The following is a 13,015-nucleotide window of genomic DNA, read 5'->3' as shown; positions in this document are numbered from 1 at the left end:
AACAAAACTGCAATTTTCAAAGTAGGGAAAAAAGAGATCAGATGGGAACTCTGAGCCATATTACGAGTGCAACTACTCCACATAAACTAAAAATAGTTTTATGTCCTTAGATTTAAAAAAAATATTTATTTTGAGAAGAAATGAACAAACATTTAAAATAAAGAAAACAGAGCACAGATCAATGAGACAGCAAGATTATGTGAAAATTGCCTTTATAAATGTCTACTTTAATTACATTTTAAAAAAATAACATGTAAGCAAAAGATGTCTTGAAAATTAAATAAGCGGTTTTTCTATAATCTTGAAAATTTTCATCACAGTCTAAACATATCTCATAAGTATCAAACTGTAGGATATTTACTCTTTTCGTATTAAAATGTTGCATCATGTAATTCATTCACATGATCAAAAAGTATTGAGTATAAAATGTAAACAATAATAAACTACATCATATTAATAACTTACAACATATTAATATAAATTAAATATTAGACAAATAATAAAAGTATGAGAATGTTCAATGAGCAATTCACAATTTAATGTGGTATTATCTTCAAAAAATTCATAAGTGTAACATGAATTCATTTAAAAAATTTAAAAACATTTTGTAATCATGTAATCTAACAAATATATGGCATACTGCATGTAAATTCCAAGAACAAATGACATAAAAAGAAAATATGCAGGTATGGTAGCCTCATTGAAACTTAATATTCTATACACGCAACGTTTTCACTTATGTCCAGTAGTCACATAACTACAGTTTTTGAGAAACAAAGTATGATAGTACTAGTGACTGTGGAGTACAAAAACCCTCATTAGAGATTGGCAAGTACTCATATCACATAGGCACCAAGAGAGGAAACTGTATACAATTACAAATCAAGCAAATCCAAATCCTTCTGAACATTCATGGATGGCTTTCAATAACATGGATCGGAGCTTGTCGTAAGTCTCATAAGCAGGAAGATCAAGCTGGTTGAAGCTGCATAAAAAAGGTATTTAAAGTTGTCAAATGCAATATAAAAGACACTACAGTTAAAATTCAAAATAAAACTGCAATTTTCAAAGTAGGGAAAAAAGAGATCAGACAGGAACTTTGAGCCATATTACCAGTGCAACAAAAAGAAATAATCTACATTTCAAAAAAAAAACGTTTTTTTGTAACTATTAATTATATATAAATCTAAAAATGGTTTAAATGATAAAATAAGAGTATCTACATAACTTGACCTTGCAAGTTCTTTTGTACGTAGTGTCCTAAAGAAACTCCTAAGTTCTTTACGGTCAGATTTCTTGCTTGAAATACATAAAAAAAGCTGCAATACTGTTCCTCATACTGTTCCTCTACAAGAAATCTGGTCACAGAGTTGGTATTGTCTCAACGACACTCTTTTAATTTTCAAAATGAAAAACTTTTCTTGTTCTTTATCTTTCTATACATTTTCACTTGGATATTATTCAAATTTTAAATTTCTTCAACTTTGCAGGTGATCATAAATTGAGAAGATACATGTTTTAAAGCAAAATAGGATGTTGTGACAGGGACAAGATGAACAGATGTACCGTATTATTAGTGACATGTCCAGTAAGGGATCCGTTATCATAATGGGGGATTTCAATTTTCCGGGTATTGATTGGAATAATTTTTATCCTGGTAATGGCAAAGAAGAGGAATTTTTAAAAGTAATTGGTGACTGTTTCTTAGATCAAGTTGTAACTCAGGGAACTCGAGAGGAGGCAATTTTGGATCTAGTTTTTTGTGACATAGGTAGTTTTGTTCAGGGGTTGAGTGTAGGGGAGCATATTGGAGATAGTGATCATAACAGCATTAGGTTCCGGGTTAAATTTGAAGTGTGCAAAGATGATAATTTTAGGTTTGTGCCCAATTTCAGAAACACTGATTTTGTTGCACTTAGGCAGAGCTTGAAAGAGGTTTTTTCATCAGGGTTGGAAAATAGCGACGTAGATCAGCAGTGGACGGAATTTAAGGATAAACTTGCTAATACGGTTGGGGACTATGTTCCATTTAGGAGAAAAGGTGTTAGTACCAAAATTTGGCCCATGTGGTTCTCCAGGGAGACTAAAGAAGCTCTTAATTATAAGCAAGCCACTTTTCGTAAGTTTAAAGAAACTGGTCAGAGTGCGGAGAGGCTCCAGTATGGTAAGGCAAGGCGAAATTTTAAGTATTTGGTACGGATTCAGAAAAGGGAATTGGAGCAAAGGCTGGCAGATGACATTGATGGGAACCCTAAGAGGTTTTTTGCTTACGCTAATTCTGGGAATGCTCGAAACAGTCAAATTGGGCCTTTGGTTGATGAGCATGGAAGCTTAATACAAAACGATAGGGATATTGCAAATGTTCTAAATAACTTTTTTTCCAGTGTGTTTAACGATAACTGTATCTCAACAGTTGACACTAACAAGACACAAGCTATTATACAGCTTGAGGATTTTGTATTTTCCAGGGAGGAGGTTTTATTTCATTTGAAAAAGATTAAAGCAACTAAAGCTCCGGGACCAGATAATATTTATCCAAAAATTTTAGTTGAATGTGCAGAGGAATTGGTGGATGTTATTTTGAATATTTTCAATGCTTCTTATAACTCGGGGACGGTGCCAGAGGACTGGAAGCTGGCTAACATAACGCCACTCTTCAAGAAGGGGTCTAAAGGTATTGCTGGGAATTATAGACCTGTAAGTTTGACTTCGGTGATTTGTAAGATTTTCGAAACTTTGATCAAAATTAAGATCATGATGTTCTTAGAGACTAATAGTCTGTTGACTAGTTTGCAGTATGGTTTCAGGAAAGGTAAATCCTGTACTACTAATTTATTGCATTTTTACGACAAGGTTACCTCAGCTTTAGATAACAAAAAATGTGTGGATGTTGTTTATATTGATTTTCAAAAAGCTTTTGACAAGGTACCGCATGTTGCTCTTCTCAGCAAGTTAGCTGACATTGGAATAGGAGGAAAAACTTTACTTTGGGTTAGAAATTGGCTTACTGGTAGGAAGCAAAGAGTAGTTGTGAGAGGAAATCATTCTAATTGGAGTGATGTTTTAAGTGGGGTTCCTCAGGGATCAGTTTTAGGGCCTCTTTTGTTTATTATATTTATGAATGACATCAATGAAAATACTTCTGGAAGCATGAATTGTTTTGCTGACGATGTAAAAGTTATGGGGATTGTCGAAAATGAAGAACAAGTAAAACAGCTGCAAGAGGATTTAGATCATATTACTAAGTGGGCAGATAAATGGGGTATGGCAGTTAATGTAGGGAAATGTCAAGTGCTACACTTAGGTCATGGTAATAAGCGTATGAGATATCGTATACAGGGTTCAGTCATAAATCAGGCAGAAAATGTTATGGATCTGGGTGTCTTTATAAATCAGGACTTCAAGTTTAGTCAACAGTGCAGTATTGCTAGTAACAAAGCCAACAAAATGCTTGGGTTCATCAATAGATCTATTTCAAACAAATCTAAGAAAGTTCTTCTGCCTTTATATAGGAGTTTAGTAAGACCTCATTTGGAGTATGCTGTTCAGTTTTGGTCGCCTTATCTGAAGAAAGATATTTTTGTATTGGAAAGGGTTCAAAGAAGGGTAACTAAATTAGTAAGGGGACTCTCAGATTTAGATTATGATACCAGACTTAATAGGCTTAACATGTATAGCCTGGAGCAAAGGAGAGTCAGAGGGGACATGATTCAGTTATTTAAATTTATCAAAATGAAAGATGTAAATGGATTAAATTTTTGCGGGGAAAGCAGGACAAGGGGTCATTGTTTTAAGCTATTTAAATCTCAGACTAACTTGGAAATCAGGAAAAACTACTACTTTAGCAGGGTCGTGGGCACTTGGAATAGCTTACCGGAAGAGGTGGTAATGAGCAAAGGAGTGGATAGCTTTAAGAGGGCCATTGATCTTCATTGGGGACTAATTAATTGACTAGGACCAGCCTAGCTGGGCCCAGAGCCTGTTGCTGGTCGTCACATTTGTATTTGTATTTGTATTTGTATATTACTGCTGTTAACTCATTGACCAGTAAGACAGTTTCCAACGCTTCAATTTCAGGCAATTAGAAATATAATAGCTAATGTCAAGCATACATGTATACAATTGAGACATATAACATTTTTCAATTATAGGTGATTCACTAATTCAACGCATTTTGCTCGAATACCAAGATGGTGCTGTCATATACAGAGAACTTAATTCCCTAATTAAAGTCGCCACATTACCTTTCCTACCATTTCCTCCTATTATTTCCAGTTTTTGCCTGTTTTAGATGCAAGTGTAATGAAGGCAGTTATTTTTCTACATGTATGGAGTTTTTTTGATGAGTGATATTGATAGCAGAAGATGATAAATATTGAATAAAAATTCATGAAGAGTCATTCCATATCAAATGACCCATCTCAAATCAGAGATGGTTGAGTGGTGACCTAGGGGTCACCACTCAACCATCTCTGATTTGGATGAAATTTTATAGAGGAGTACAGATGCCTTTGAAACTAATCAATGCAAATTTTCAGCTTCCTAGATCCAAATCTTGAGAATCTAGGATCTCCGAAGAATGTGATCCAACATGGAGGATCAGCTTTTTGTGCCAAATTGCCAAGTTTACACCAATTTTACAGGAAGTTGTATTACACTGGAAGCCTGAAATTTTAGGTGCTTAAAATATGGTTGACTGTTAGTATATTCAAGTATTTTTGTGAATTTTAGCTCGTTAGATTTTGTGTAGCATGCGACTGAACTAGTGAAAAAACGCAATGGGAAGTTTTTTCCTGGATTTTATGTTGTAATAAAATTTGAACAAAAATAAATCAAAAGCTCGTACTGTGTAACTAAATTGTAAAAATGCTTGTTTTTAATAGGTTACAGAGCTTAAATATGTATTTGGGGCATTCCAAGGTATTTTTGACATTTATGTAGAGTCCGTAACGAGACCTTTTTTGCCATAACTTTTTAATTTACTGTTTGATTAGCATATTTTATTTTGATCTTTTCCTACCAACACACCAGCTCAAAATAAAATAATTTGCAAATCAAACGGTAAATTAAAAAGTTATAGCAAAAAAAGGTCACGTTACGGACTCTACATAATGTCAAAAATACTGTGGAATGCCCCATTTTCTAGAAGATATTGTGATTCAAAGTGGCTATCAAAACCGTTCCAAGTGAAAAATAGCCTACTTTCAAAGCGCTATAGCTCAAGTTTGTCACCTTGCATCTTCTTTTCGTCTATACCATTAGAAAGAACACACTTTATCCTTTCAAAATAAATTTTTTCTTTGATGGTGTTCTTTCGAATAAGGATAAAAAAATGAGCTTGAAATTATGTCAGTCGTAACGAATTGCTATGTTCAATCTTAGATTACGGGACATTTTATAACATTGGAAGCCTGAACTTTTAGGAGCTTAAAGTACTTTTGGTTGTCAACACGTTCTAGTATTTTTGTGAGTTTGAGTTCATTAACTTTTGTGTAGCACGTATGCAAAATCTTGACAAAACACAGCAGATAAACTTTTTCCTGGATTTTAGATAAATTCTGAACAAAAAAGATTCAAATGCTTGAACTTTGTAATTCTATTGTCGATATGCATGTTTTTAATAGGTTATAGTTGCAGAGCATAAATATTGATTTTCTAAGAGATTTTGGCATCCAAAGCGGCTATCAAAATAGTTCACATGAAGAATAGCCTGTTTTTAATGCCCTGTAGCTCAAGTTTGTCACCTTGCATCTTCCTTTTGTTGGTACCATGAGAAAGAACATATTTTTTCCTATAAAAATAGGTTTTCTTTTTGATAGTGTTCTTTCAGATAAGTGGAAAAAAATGAGCCTGAAATATTATTTGTCGTTAGCGACAAAATCTCGTTCTTTAATAAAGAATGGTGAATGCCGCAACAACCGACTTATAGGGATTTTGAAACTGTTAAAAGTCAGAAATAGTTTTTTATTAATCATGTAAAAAGATACTTTGCAAATTAAATAAGATTAAAAAAAAAGAGAATTATCTTGTTCTTTCTAGTGTAACAGTCCACTTCCTGAATAAAATACTTTTCTGATTATAACATATTTCATTTACAAAAGAACTTTGTCTCTTCTTTGCTCAAGACTACATTTTTAGCATTCTAAGCCTGGAATCACAGTCTAAATAAGAAAGTCCATTTATTAGCCTTGTAGCCTGCCTTCGAACCCTTTCCAATACATTAATATCTTTCTTAAGATAAGAAGACCAAAACTGAACAGCATACTCCAAATGAGATCTTAAAAAACTTCTATATAATGGAAAAAGAACTTCTTTAGATTTGTTTGAAATAGATCTATTGATAAACCCAAGCATCTTATTGACTTTGTTACTAGCTATGATGCACTGTTGACTAAACTTTAAATCCTGACTTATTAAGACATCCAAATCAGTAACTTTTTCTGCCTGACTAATGACTGAACCTTGCAAATAATAACTTGTACACTTATTTCCATGTCCTAAATATAGCACTTGACATTTCCCAACATTAACAGCCATACCCCATTTATCAGTCAACTCCGTAATATGATCCAGATCCTCTTGCAGCTGATTTGCTTGTTCTTCATTATCTACAATCCCCATAACTTTGACATCATCAGCAAAACAATTCATGTTCCCAGAAATATTTTTATGAATATCGTTCATAAAAACAATGAACAAAACATGCCCTAACACTGATCCTTGAGAAACCCCGCTTAAAACCTCACTCCATTTAGAATAATTTCCCCTTACAACTACCCTTTGTTTCCTTCCACTCAGCCAGTTTTTTTACCCAAATGAAAGTTTTCACTCCTATTCCTATATCAGCTAATTTGCTAAGTAGAGCAACATGCGGTACCTTATCGAAAGCTTTTTGAAAATCAGTGTAAACATCTACAGGCTTCTTATTGTTTAAAGCCATGGTAACTTTGTCATTGAAATGTAATAAATTAGTTTCACAAGATTTAACTTTCCTAAAACCGTACTGAAAACTAGTTAATAGATTATTAGTCTCTAAAAAATTTACTATCTTAATTTATATCAATGTTTTGCAAACCACCGAAGAATCACAGGCCTATAATTTCCCGCACTCCTTTTAGACAATTTCTTGAAGAGTGGTGAAATGTTAGCCAGCTTCCAATCCTCTGGCACTGTCCCCGAGTTAAAAGAAGCATTGAAAATATTTACAATTACATCTGCTAATTCCTCTGCACATTCAACTAAAATTTTTGGATAAATATTATCTGGTCCCCGGGGCCTTAGTCTCTTTAATTTTTTTCAAATGAAGTAAAATGCCATCCCTGGAAAATACAAAGTCCTCAAGCTGTACTATAGCTTGTGTCTTGCTGGTGTCAACTGTTGAGATACAGTTATCGTTAAAAAGACTCTGAAAAAAGTTACTAAGAACATTAGCATTGTCACTATCGTCCTGAATTAAAATTTCGTGCTCATCAACCAGTTGCCCAATATGACTATTTCGAACTTACCCCGAATTAGCGTACGCAAAAAACCTCTTAAGATTCCTGTCTATGTTATTTGCCAGTCTTTGCTCCCTCTTTTTTGAATCCATACCAAATATCTAAATTTACGCCTAGCCTTACAATATTGGATCCTATCTGCACAGTGACTAGTTTCTTTAAACCTATGAAAAGTGGTTTCCATGTAATTTAGAGTGTCTTTAGTTTCCCTGGAAAACCACATCGGCCAAATTTTTATGTTGACACCCTTTCTTCTAAAGGGAACATGATCCCTAACCGCTTTCGATAGATTTTCCTTAAACTCCGCCCACTGAAGATTCACATCGCTATTGCCCAATCCGGAAGAAAAAATTGCTTTCAAACTCTGCCTAAGTGCAACAAAATCTGTGTTTCTGAAATTGTGCACAAACCTAAAATTCTCTACTTTGTGCATATCAAATTTAATCTCAAACCTAATTACTGTTCTGGTCACTATCTCCAATGTGTTCCCCTACACATAACCGCTGAACAGAACCTTCCATGTCACAGAAAACTAGATCCAAAATCACGTCCTGTCGAGTACCCTGAGTTACAATTTGATCTAAGAAACAGTCACCAATTACTTTCAAAAATTTCTCTTTACTGCTATTACTGTGGTAAAAATTATTCCAATCAATTCCCGGAAAATTAAAATCTCCCATTATGATGACTGACCCCTTGCTTGAAATGTCACTAATAATACTAAACATCTTTTAATCTTGACCCTGGCTTAAGTTGGATGGCCTATAAATGTTCACTTAACGTAATTTTTTGCCCTTATTGCTCATCAGCTCCAATCAAATCATATCAATTTCATTTGGTTTATCATTAATTACCAATTCATTGCAAGTTAAAGTGTCTCTGACATAAAATAAAACCCTGCCACCTCTTTTACCTACTCTATCTTGTCTAAACAATAACTAAATACAATAAACAATAACTAAATACAAAAACTTTTTTGAGACCCTTTATGTTAGTTAGGAACTGTAAACTTCATTTTACAGAGGAAATTTAGAGATTGCAGTCAATAATCAAATAAGGACTATTAGGGACTGTTATCTAAACTTTAATAGGGATTTAAAAACACCATGAATTTTGTTCTGAGAAATATTCTCCTATTTAAAAGAGAAAGCTAGACATTTGTTATATGACTACTTTTTTTTCAATCAGACAACAACACAATATTCAATATAGTCAGCATAACTAAAAGGCACACAAATAAATATTCAAAAAAGATTGCGAAGGCACATGACAAAGCAATACTCTTATTTCTCAGAAGTTCTGACCAAAAATTTAAAATAGGTCATTTGACATATCATAGTAAATTTAACTTTCTTGATAAATTCATTATTTTGTGTCTAACACTACAAAGAACACATCACATCGGTTACTGAACACTTAAAGATGAAAACAGACATTGCTCCTCTAAGGTATTTTTTTGGGTGGGGGAGAGATACTACAACTTCCTTATTATGTTTAACTTCAGAGGATCGGGACCAGTTCAGGTGGTTAGAGCAATGTACTAACAATACAAAATTGTATGTTCGAACCCCCAAGGATAAAAATATGTTTCAATGGCTCATTTCAATCAGCAGAATTTCAATCCTAATTTCCATTAATATATTACAATATTGAAATATACTTTAATTTTTAAATTCTAGCTGTGAAGCAGAACGCTTTACATGGATCAGTTAGTACGGCTGGGCGATGTATCGCAAAAAAACGGTGTACATCCCACATCATTAAACTGGTTTAGAATTTTTCTCGAAACTGATACATCAATAACATAGAGACTACAAATGCAAGCATTGATGTTAAGATACCGGTCCATGATCGTTGCTCTTTTAAACTCTTAATTGTTTCAAAATGCTGTGGAAGTTGGGGCACCTTGATGGGAGGTCACTGTGATCTGCCAAAAATGTCATTATTTCACGATTTTTTTTCTGACGCTTCGGTAAATTTGGCGACTACTTTGTGAAATTTAACACCGTTATTTTTTTTTAAAGGCAGTGTCTCTTCTCATTAGATAAGATTCTCATTATGTTTTTGTTCATACTCTTATTTTATCATTCGGTACAATTCAGAAAGCACGTTAAAAAATTTCCACCCCCCAAAAATTTAAGTTCTGGGCCTCTCTGTGTGGAAGTATTATAAGTGAACCAAACCTTCACTTTTCCCAAAACTTGCAGGAAATGCATTTTTTGAGCCCTTGGCAGATAATATATTGATGACAAAGCTTATCTAGTAAGCATTCACCAAAAAAGAAAAAAAAATGCTTAAAGCCTAAAATTACAACAAAGATTTCATACACGTATTTTAGCTTACATCCTTTTGCATTGAAAAAATAGGTTCATTATAATCTCAAATCACATGTCTGTAATATTTATTGCTATCTTGCACTTTCAATGCTGTTCTTTTTTTTTTTTTTTTGGACAATTACTTGCTGATGTTAGAATTTGTTTGTAATATTTGGTGTAATTTATATTTTTTGATCTTTCATATGTATTGTAAAATTTAAACAAGCAGTTACAAGTAAAGCTCTTGAAACAGAAAAATGTAAGGTTGGCGATGCATCACAATGTAAAAAGTCCTTTAACGTGCAGCCCTATCAGCTAGTCACATTATTTTTATGAAAAAATTAAAAGCTGATAGGGCTGCGCGATAAAGGACTTTCTACATCACAATGTTGCGATGCATCACTATGAAAGTTTTTTTTTCTTTTAAGAGCTTTACTCATAACTGCTTGTTTAAATTTTACAATATACATTAAAGATCAAAAAATATAAATTAGGCCAAACACTACAAACAAATTTGAACATCAGCAAGAAATTGTCAAAAAAAAAAAGTAAAAAGAGCACTGAAAGATCAAGATAACAATAAATATTACAGACATGTGTTTTAAGATTATAATGAACCTATTTTTTTAATACAAAAAATCAACCAAAGCATATCAATTCTATAACACTTACCATGTATGTGCTGATGGAAGTCTATCTGTAGATCGATCATCTCTATGTATCTGAAACTTTTGTGTTCCATTCATTCCTTCTAAAGCAGCAAATCCTTGCAATGGAACTTTTGATGTACCAGTAACAAACTGAAGAAAATTGGCTCGGTCTGCTTGGTCAAAAGAACGTAAAGCTCTCCAAAACCACTGAATCTGAAATAAAATATTCAATGATTTTTCTTCAAACATAAAAGCATGTTTTTAACATTTTTTACAAAAACATTGCATGAAAAGTTATTGTAAGTTTTACTTCCCTAAATAAATTTTGAAAGCTTTAGTTTTCTTAGGGTATATGCACTTATGTAAGCGCCCATTAGAGGAATAGGAAAAGACAGAACATGGCTACTTTACCCCTAATAGTGCTTTACAGTAAGCAAGGTAACACTTTAAATATTTTCACCCCTAGTTTGTAGTTGCAAAACAGTGTTCTACAGAGATAATTTTTTCCAATATTGACAATTTAGTTTGACGACCATGATTTCAAATTCAGTTGCCATCTAGGACTAGTTTTATATGTTATGCAGAAATAATTCAAACTCTAATTTTAAAATCGAGTTTCTGTTTTTCTCTTTTAAGCTTTGAACAACAGTGCTGATCCTAAGCACATTCACCGAATTTTCTTCTCCAACACTTCACTGTTCATTTAAAAAAAAAAAAAAAACAATGAATCGAGTATGGGAAAAATTACATTTCGCCTTTTACTAATTTAAGAGTTGCTGCATCAATTTCCAAGAAATATTTTATGTTTCCTAAATTTTAAAAAGTTTAAAGATATGCATTTTTGAAAAACAAATGCTCTCAGCTGCTATGCATTGTTATGAAAATAGTGCCCTGACTTACATGAGTCTGAACCAATTGCTGAATTCTTGGTAATTCCCAATGCATAACTTTGAGGTCTCGATGTACATTTTTTTTTAAAGAAAGTTGATACTTCATACAGTAAAACCTGTCTACAACGATACTTGTTGGGACCAAAAAAAATATTGTTATAGACAGGTTATTGTTATAGACAGTTTGATTATTTATGCTGAAATTTTGCTGGGACCAAAAAAAAATATTGTTATAGACAGTTTGATTATTTATGCTGAAATTTTGCTGGGACCAAGGAAAATACTGCTATAGACAGGTTAATTGTTATAGACAGTATTGTTATACACATGTTTCGCTGTATTAAAATTTAAAATGGTAACATATTCAAATGTACAGAAACTAAGGGTCAAAATTTAAAATTCCCAGATTGAAGTGCAAACATGTACACAAATGCCACATCCACAAAATTGGATTGAATATTGAATTTCATTAACCAATTTTCTGACTGAGGGTAAGAAAAAAAAAGCGACGGTGAATCACAGAACATGCCACAAGATTGAAGTGAAATTGCACTGAATCAGCTAAAATTACATAAGCCTGTTTTCCACATGCAAAATAAAGAAGGCATAAAAATTTGCAGAATATCGTTCTTTTTTAACACACAAAATATTATGCAGGAATTAAAATGTTTCAATTGGAAAAATATTACATATTTCAGGCATGAAAGTGCCGGTTTGAAAAAAAAAAAAGCAGAAGTAACTCCACAAGGATTGAAACTTGCTGCAATAACAGCAAGCAGATACGAGGAAATTATGAAATGCATTAAAAATATTTATACAGGCAAATAATAAAATGAATTACAAAAAAATTAAAAACTACCCATGATTTAATGTCAAAAAAGGGGGGGGGGAATACATTCTTGAAATAAAAAATAAAATGACCAGATAAAAGGAAGCAAAGACTAAAATTGCTTCTAACAATTCAGAAGAATGGAAATACTTGCAGGATGCAAAAGCATTGGAATCTCAAAGTCAGCATGCTATTTCAGCAATGCACGTGTTTGATATCGGCATGTATCCAAAACAAATTCCTTTTTTTTGAGTTAAAAATGATGAAACTTCTTACAAACTACAAGAAGTCAGTAAAAAAAGTTATCCTCCAACCCTGTACATATTTGGTCACAATTTCTCAACAGATTTAGATCAATCTAAAAAAAAAAAAAAAAAAAAACCGGAAAGTCTTTTAAAAAAGTGGATTTCTGTGAAAATGCAGAAAATTTTCATGCCTGACATTTGGCTTTGAAAAATTCAGCTACTATTAGTCTTGCAACAAGGGGATGCTCACTTCTTTATCTTATTACTACACTTTTCTCTTTTAGCAGCAACTGAACTCAGATACATTTTGATGCAGAGCATTTTTTAACATAGGAACTGCGCGACACCAATGTCGCCTAGTGAAAAAAATCTGTCGCCTAGAAGATGGGAAATCAAACCACTGGGCGACACTGGAAAATCTGAAATTGGTACACTCATTTTTGTAAACGGATTTCAAATCTTTGTAAAAATCTTAGGAAGACCCTTGCCTTCTTTAAAAAAAAAAAAACCGTCGACTCGTACATGACGAAAGGCCTTCTTTTTCTACCCTTGAGGACCGACCCACCACGCACTCGGCGCCAGATTAAGCA

At 33.1% G+C, this 13,015-nt stretch overlaps 1 protein-coding gene across 1 annotated transcript in view; it reads right to left on the bottom strand.

The window, feature by feature from the left end:
- Positions 1-201: 201 nt before the first annotated feature.
- Positions 202-13,015, bottom strand: part of LOC129218399 (E3 ubiquitin-protein ligase HUWE1-like) — a 736,974-nt gene continuing 724,160 nt past the window's right edge. The window contains exons 86-87 of the mRNA XM_054852650.1: positions 10,484-10,674; positions 202-985 (exon numbers count right to left, since the gene is read on the bottom strand). Of these exons, the coding sequence (XP_054708625.1) occupies positions 883-985; positions 10,484-10,674 (294 nt within the window). The 3' untranslated portion in view covers positions 202-882. The remainder of the gene's footprint in view (positions 986-10,483; positions 10,675-13,015) is intronic.

The sequence above is a fragment of the Uloborus diversus genome, chromosome 3 (assembly GCF_026930045.1).
Source record: "Uloborus diversus isolate 005 chromosome 3, Udiv.v.3.1, whole genome shotgun sequence".
NCBI classification, from domain to species: domain Eukaryota; kingdom Metazoa; phylum Arthropoda; class Arachnida; order Araneae; family Uloboridae; genus Uloborus; species Uloborus diversus.
This window is presented reverse-complemented; position numbering and strand designations above follow the sequence as displayed.